The sequence below is a fragment of the Polistes dominula genome, unplaced genomic scaffold, assembly GCF_049000335.1.
Source record: "Polistes dominula isolate Pdom_NZ unplaced genomic scaffold, Pdom_raw_medaka contig_15, whole genome shotgun sequence".
Taxonomy (NCBI): domain Eukaryota; kingdom Metazoa; phylum Arthropoda; class Insecta; order Hymenoptera; family Vespidae; genus Polistes; species Polistes dominula.
The window spans coordinates 4,875,228-4,882,488 of NW_028300915.1; the positions used below are offsets into that span (position 1 = coordinate 4,875,228).

At 25.9% G+C, this 7,261-nt stretch overlaps 3 protein-coding genes across 3 annotated transcripts; 1 reads left to right on the plus strand and 2 right to left on the minus strand.

The window, feature by feature from the left end:
* The first annotated feature begins 503 nt into the window (after window positions 1–503).
* Grip75 (gamma-tubulin complex component 4) lies at window positions 504–3,646 on the plus strand. Its single transcript, XM_015331518.2, has 9 exons — window positions 504–911; window positions 1,018–1,153; window positions 1,269–1,465; window positions 1,556–1,650; window positions 1,714–2,030; window positions 2,113–2,589; window positions 2,681–2,858; window positions 2,955–3,177; window positions 3,324–3,646. The coding sequence occupies exons 1-9, from the start codon at window positions 843–845 to the stop codon at window positions 3,579–3,581; spliced, it is 1,950 nt and encodes a 649-aa protein (XP_015187004.1). The 5' UTR covers window positions 504–842; the 3' UTR covers window positions 3,582–3,646.
* Window positions 3,595–5,314, minus strand: LOC107071994 (osteoclast-stimulating factor 1). The gene is made up of 5 exons (XM_015331530.2): window positions 5,203–5,314; window positions 4,619–4,665; window positions 4,413–4,530; window positions 4,125–4,336; window positions 3,595–4,047 (listed from the first exon to the last, which is right to left on the minus strand). The coding sequence occupies exons 1-5, from the start codon at window positions 5,297–5,299 to the stop codon at window positions 3,811–3,813; spliced, it is 711 nt and encodes a 236-aa protein (XP_015187016.1). The 5' UTR covers window positions 5,300–5,314; the 3' UTR covers window positions 3,595–3,810.
* An 80-nt stretch (window positions 5,315–5,394) lies between these two features.
* Window positions 5,395–7,004, minus strand: Use1 (Vesicle transport protein Use1). Its single transcript, XM_015326389.2, has 5 exons — window positions 6,685–7,004; window positions 6,507–6,556; window positions 6,187–6,422; window positions 5,766–6,092; window positions 5,395–5,537 (listed from the first exon to the last, which is right to left on the minus strand). Exons 1-5 carry the CDS (start codon window positions 6,784–6,786, stop codon window positions 5,497–5,499), a joined length of 756 nt encoding a protein of 251 aa, XP_015181875.1. The 5' UTR covers window positions 6,787–7,004; the 3' UTR covers window positions 5,395–5,496.
* Window positions 7,005–7,261: the final 257 nt, after the last annotated feature.

The following is a 7,261-nucleotide window of genomic DNA, read 5'->3' on the forward strand; positions in this document are numbered from 1 at the left end:
TCATATAACATCGTATATTTTTAATATAAATAATAGTAATTTTATATTAATTATTCTTTAAAATGATTAATACAATTAATTCTTGTTTCTTTATTTATTATAATAAAAATAAAATATTAGTATGTTACTTATAAAAAGTAATCATAGGAATATAATATGATTATTGCACAACCCTATTATTAGTATTTTTTGCAAAGATACTTCCTCTTATAAATTTGAACTTTTTCAAATAACTATACACATAATTAAATCATACTAAATCCTTAAGTATAAATAGTTTTATCTGATTATTGCAAAAATGATTATTATGTAGTAAACTAATAAAATAAATTAAAGATATTAGAGAAATATGCAGGTACGAAAATTTACAATTCATAAAAGGAGCCATTTTGTTCTCTGACAATATACTTCTAAAAACTTACACTAGATGGTTCTGATGGAAAGCAAAACTAAATGATAAAAAAGTATTCGAACTATTTGTTTTTTACAATCTTTTTTACACATTTTTTCTATTAAAATAAAATAAAATATAGACAAAATTACAATGACATTAAAAATATTACAATTGATAATTGAATATTTTCATTTTATTTAAATCATTTTAAATAAATAAGCTTATGAATATGAAGGGTTAAAATAGTTCACAATGTAACTACTAGGATCGTTGTCATAACAAAACAAACCATATCCGATCTTTAAGAATGTTGTGTTAAAAAAAAAGTATACGATGTATAATTATTTTCGCATAAGTTTTTTCACAAAACTACTAATATTATATTTAAAGCTTTGTTAAATGCCTGTGATAAAAAATATTATTTTAAAGGAAACAGTTACATTAAAAAATGTTACATGAAATTTTAGTGTCCCTATGGGGTTGTTCGACCAGTTTAATGGAAATGCTCGAGATTGATGTAAGAATTAAAATTTAAAAAGTTTGAATTACTTACAAATACCATAGTTCGTTGATGTATATAACCAAATTCATTGATATTAATTGTTCTTACTTTTTTATTTCAGTCTGTTAATTTAGATAAATATTTTCATCCTGGAGAACGTGCCTTAGTAACAAAAATAATTGACATTGTCAAACAATGCAACACGATTAGAAAGTTCATCAACGTGCATACAAACTTATGCGAAATCAATGAAACTGGTATGATAATTACTTATATTTTGAACGTAATAAGTGTTGAAGAGAAATACAAAGTGTCTAAGATTTTTCTGACAAAATAAAATTATAAATTGAAATATTCTTTTTACATACACAGAATCACAAGATATTGAAGGTCTTTATCAGCGAGCCCTTTGTGATGGAATGAATCAAGCTTTAGAACCTTTTCACCAAGACGTTATAGAGTTAGAAAATACTGTTTTAACTAACAGCTATACACCAGTATCGTACATACTTTGTCAAGTACAAAAACACGTATGCTTGTTTTCTGTCTTGAACTCCATCATACGCGAAGTAATCATTTTATATTTTTTATACTCTGATTAATAAAATATTATAATAGCAATTTCAAAAATTCATATGTATTTGTTATAATAATTGTAGATAAATACACAAAGGCTACATGGTTGTAAATTAATACAATGTCTACATCAGCATATGCACACTGGTATACCTGAAGTTGAAGTAGCGTTAGAAAAGTAAGTATCAAGATTCTATTAACATTTTTTTATGTCTCATATCTTTTAATCTTATGTTTTTAGGATGATACATTGTCTACATGTAATTTTTTATAAACAGTTAACAAGCTGGCTTTTATACGGACATCTTGAAGATGTGTATCATGAATTTTTCATTCAGAAAGTATCTAACAGTCAGAATAGTTCGTCATCAACTGATAAAAAAAATACTACCAATAGTTATGAAGAAAGTAATCATAAAAAGAATAGCTTGGACATGTGGGATTATGATATTCAGATAGATATGCTTCCTTCTCATATCGGACCATCGTTGGCAACCAAAATTTTAACTATAGGACAAACCATCATAATGTTTGGCAACGATCCTAGGCAAAAGAAAGGTAAATAAAATGATTGTTCGATTATGAAGAATTGTGTAGAATAATTTTTTACTATAATTACTAAAAGAGATTACTTTACCAGATTTCAGTGTAGTCACCAAAGCTGATAATTCGATATGGGGTGAAAAAGAATACGAATATTTTAGAAAACTACAAAATCTTCAGTCCAAACCAATTTTTAATATTATTGAATTTGAAAGGACCATCGACGAGTTAAAACAATGCGTAACAGAACTTTTATGGCAAGTTGCTGTAGAAGAAGCTCAACTTTTGCAACAGCTAAAATCAATGAAAGATTTTTATTTAATGGGTCGTGGCGACTTGTTCAGAGAATTTATTAGGCTAACTGCACATATTCTAAACAAACCACCAACGAATCATACATCCAGAGATATTAATCTTGCTTTTCAAATTGCAATAAGAAAAATGCACCTAAGTGATGAGAGTACTATGGATAGTTTTAATTTCACTGTACCAATTCCTGAAATTAAAACAAATAGTGACGACGATTTGATCGGATGTAATGATTTTTCGGAAAAAGAGCTGGAAGATCCTATTGGTATAACTTTGTTTTAACTAATTATAAAATCTTTTATTTAATGTTGAAAAGAAATCAAATATTTAATATTAGAATATTTTCTTTTTTATAGAAAAACGTGGTTGGGGTTTGATAATTTTAAAATATAAAATTGTTTGGCCGTTACATTTATTATTTAGCCCGAATGCATTAAACGATTATAATTCGTTATTTCGATTTTTATTAAGGGTGAAAAAAACGCAAATAGATTTATGGAATCTATGGAGCGAACATATGCAATTTAAAAATATGTATGTATGATTGAATTACTTATCTGTTATACATTATATATATATAGATATATATATATTTAACAATTTATTACATAAAATCATTTATAATTGCAGCGATATCGGCGTAATTCAGTTACGAAATAACTTAATTTTCATTGTCGACAACTTACAGTATTATTTGCAAGTGGACGTATTAGAAAGTCAATATGCTATAATGGAAAGCAATGTGAAAAATACGAAAAATTTTGAAGACGTGCAAAAGGCCCATTCTATTTTTTTGGCTAATGTTATGTCGCAAACATTTTTAATCGGCAATATTAAAGAGAGAAAGAATCCAGTAGGTTTCTACAACAGACTTGTACATAACTATTTCACTACAACAGACTTTTCATATTCCAATCTATTATTGTCATTAATAATACTTTGTTATAATAAATTGCACTGTTCTTCTAATGAATCTAATAAAAATTCTTTTTTTATCAGGTAAATAAATTGATACGCCTTTTGTTAAGACTCTGCGATGATTTCATTCTACAAGCATCCACTTGGGAAGTTGCTAATTTGCTCGTTACAGAGAAAGAAGAATTAAAAACACTTTCCGATACGCTCGATTGTTTAATGGACTGGTTGACAAAAACACTAAATCGAGTTCGTTCACAACCCAGTGGAGAACATTTAGCTCAATTATTATTGAGATTAGATTTTAATAGATGGTTTAGTAAAAAAACTGTAAAGTTGTAATAAAAATTGCAAATTATTTTTGTCATTTAAACATTTTACTTGAAAATAAATTATTATTATACTTATACAGTTATATACAACAAATTGTTTAACATTTGCAATATGCTAGAAAAGAAATAGGAAAATATTGTATGATACTTGTACTGTAATTTAAATAACCGTTATTTAAAATTTTAATTAAATTTTTTGTTTAACTTTCTATAAACTTCTATAAATTTTAAATACAAAATTATTCTGAATCGCTTCCATCGTTATAATCGTCATCCGTATATCCACATTTTATATCAGGTTGCAATTGATTTAATTGTATCGCATTTTTAATCGCCATGTCTGAAGACAAATCTTTAGCAGTGAGATTATCATTATTTTTAATAAATGGATTTGCACCATTTTTAAGTAATAAGTTAACTATATCTAAATGTCCATGACTCGCTGAGATATGTAAAGGTGTTTCTCCCATTTTATTCTGAAATCAATTGTAAAAATCACTTTGAAAAACTGCTGCAATGAAACAATTTAATATGATCTGAAGATTGAATATACTTGTGCATTGATCGCGGAATTCGGTAAAGATAGTAATTCTTTAACACAATCGATGTGACCTGTAGAAGCAGCCCAATACAATGGGGTATTTCCTGCTGCATCTAAACCAGTTCCCGATACTCCTTGTTTCAGGTGTTCTTTTAAAAATGATATGTTTCCCCGCCTGGCAGCTTCGTGTAATGGCAGTAAGATTTCTTGCATTTGTTCTTCGACTACAAATGAAAGTGAAAAATAAAATAAATAATTTGTAAGTATTATAACAACATCATCATTAAATATAATTCTAACCATAATTAACAGGTATGAGGCCTTCACGGCTTCCACATTTAGCTTTCCACCAATTACTGTCTACATCCTTCTCATAAACATAAAGTACGTCCCCTTCATCGAAGGATAATTCATCCGCCTATGAGAAGTAAACATCATTTATCTAATAATCAATGGTATAAGAAAATAACTTTTAATATCATATTATAGAAAATAATTTGGCTTACTTGTTGGGCGGTATATTTGTACAATGCTCTGACTACTTTAACCCTACCTTAAAAGAAAATCCTTTATTGTAATATTTTACCATAATATTATACTGTAGGTGATCGGTTAACAAACAGTTCAGACTATGAACAAATCAAACAACAAACACTTCACAAAACAACCAAAAAAAGAAACACCACTGTGTCTAAGATTTGTAGAATTATATCAATTGATAACTTGTTCATAATTAGATTATGTTTGTTAACTAATAACCCACTATATTTGGATAAAGGTGAAACACGCAATGTGACATTTGATTTGTAAAATATTTATTGATATTTCTATGATTTTTCATTCGATTATATAAAAAATCTTATTTATTAATTATTTCTATTATTTTTAAAAATCAATTTATATTTAAATATTTTTAATGAATATTTCCTAGTAACAAAACAATTTACAAAGAAATGCAGAAATATATATATATATATTTCTAGATACATAATTTAATTATAGTACACCATAATAATTTAATATATTAATTTTATAAATTATCATTAAATATATAAAATTTTAGGAAGGATGTTTTTAAATAGGTATTTACCAGGTTTCCAGCTAGTTTTGGGTGGAACAGGTGTTTCCACAGACATATTCATCATGAAGAAAGCACTCTTACCATCATAAACCACTAAATGACACATACAGCTATATTCACATCAATTCACATTGATGCACTATCTTATGCACACATTTTACGTACACAACATACATTTCCTTTATAAATATTATTATTATTATTATTATTATTATTATTATTATTATTATTATTATTATTATCATTATCATTACCACTATTATTATTATTACTATTATTATTATTATTATTATTATTATGCATTTAAACTTTCTTCTTTGATATTTTCATGAATAGTACCATGTCTATAACATAAAAAATATATACATTATGAAATATTATTGCAGAAAAATAATTTAATGATTATTGTAACTAAAAAATGTTAATATTTTTGATATACAGTATGTTCCAGTTTTTTCTGCACAATCTTGCCATCATATTTTTTAAGTAAAAATAAGAAAACAATATTACATAAATATTAGCTCTTAAATGCTTCATTAAAAATATATGATAAAAATAAATATTGTACTTACTAAAAAATACTACAAGTACAAATGCGATCATTAACCAAACCCAACATCTCCAATTAGATTTGGTATGTTCCTCCAACTTCAAAGATTCCGTTTTTAATTTTCCAGTATTAACATTAGTTAATTTATCAGACTTTTCCAAAGTTCCAATATCTTTTTTGATTATAGCACTTGCTGCCAAAGCGTGCTCCTTCATGCTGCTAGTCATAGAGAGCATATTTTCAGCAATCTTTTCTTGAATGTTACGATTAAATTTCATTAACGCATCTAAATCTTCATCCTGCATAGTAGTGCTAGGATATCTATGTCGAATTCCATCGTCTAAGGATCCTTAAATTGAATATGCATATGTCTGCTTTATTATGTTGTTTTTTTAAATTTCTTATTTTTATATGAGACCTGCTTATAATATAGGTTTTGTTACCCTTTTCGGTATGAAATAATTCTGCACGTAACTCTTGATTGTATCTTGCCGTAGTTTTCTGATGTATCTGTGTTGCTATATTCGGACCAAGAGTATCATTCGCATTGGATGCCTTAGATAACATTTGTACAGCAGCTACTCTTTCATCAGGATTATTTAACTTGGCTGTGTTAACAATGCCTTTTAAAAAATCAAGTCTCTTAATGTATGTTGTTAAAACATCTTTAGAAGGCTTGCTAAAAGAAAATCATCTTTTATTTAACAATATCTTTTAAAATTAATTATTTTTTATATGAATCTATAGTATCAAATGAAATTACTCAGGTAAGGTTTGCAGCTTTTTTATCATTTCATCTAGAGAAAGTATGTACTGCAACAAAAAATAATACATGTTTATATAATATGTTCGAATAAATATTTACAAATATAGCAAGAATTATTTTCATTGAAAACAAAATAATAGATAGGTTAGTAATATGAAAATTGATATAAAATAACCTTTTCAAGTTTCCAATCCTTCTGTGAATTATCTTTAGCCATTAATTCACAACGTCCTAAAAGTCTTCTAACATTAACTTCTAATCTAGATATTTGCAGCATTTTTAACTAATTTATAAGTATGAATGTTAAACCAAGTAATTATATTCTATCAATATCATGTTTTTTATAAGAATCAAAGCATTAAAATTTCTGAACATTATTTACATTTATCACTAACAAAATAAAACAACACTTTGATTTATACACTTTTAAATTTATAAAATAATATATTATAATATCTATAAAAAAGTAGTAATATACTTAAAATATATAAACATTGAAAGTTAAAAGAAAATGAATACACTGTGCTTAACTTTAACTATTTTAAATTTTCCGCCATTAACTTGCGTAAACAGACAACGTTAGTTTCATTATACTTTTAAATAAATTTAAATAATAAATAAATCGATCGATCTAATCGATTTTAATTAATATTGTATATATAATTTTAATTTTATTTCGATTTAATTATTAATTGAATATTTTTTGGTTATTGAAAGATAATATTATTAATGTTTGTTGTATCGAATTTTGA

Bases quoted from the DNA above. Each gene is read 5' to 3' on its own strand.
- Grip75 (XM_015331518.2), top strand. From the start codon at position 843: ATGTTACATGAAATTTTAGTGTCCCTATGGGGTTGTTCGACCAGTTTA. The intron at 1,651-1,713 runs GTAAGTATCAAG...TTATGTTTTTAG, and splicing joins GTTGAAGTAGCGTTAGAAAA to GATGATACATTGTCTACATG. The intron at 2,031-2,112 runs GTAAATAAAATG...TTACTTTACCAG, and splicing joins CGATCCTAGGCAAAAGAAAG to ATTTCAGTGTAGTCACCAAA.
- LOC107071994 (XM_015331530.2), bottom strand. From the start codon at position 5,299: ATGTGTCATTTAGTGGTTTATGATGGTAAGAGTGCTTTCTTCATGATG. The intron at 4,531-4,618 runs GTAAGCCAAATT...TACTTCTCATAG, and splicing joins ACAAATATACCGCCCAACAA to GCGGATGAATTATCCTTCGA. The intron at 4,048-4,124 runs GTATATTCAATC...AATTGATTTCAG, and splicing joins ATTCCGCGATCAATGCACAA to AATAAAATGGGAGAAACACC.
- Use1 (XM_015326389.2), bottom strand. From the start codon at position 6,786: ATGCTGCAAATATCTAGATTAGAAGTTAATGTTAGAAGACTTTTAGGA. The intron at 6,557-6,684 runs GTTATTTTATAT...TTTTTGTTGCAG, and splicing joins AGGATTGGAAACTTGAAAAG to TACATACTTTCTCTAGATGA. The intron at 6,093-6,186 runs GTAACAAAACCT...ATTCAATTTAAG, and splicing joins ATTATTTCATACCGAAAAGG to GATCCTTAGACGATGGAATT.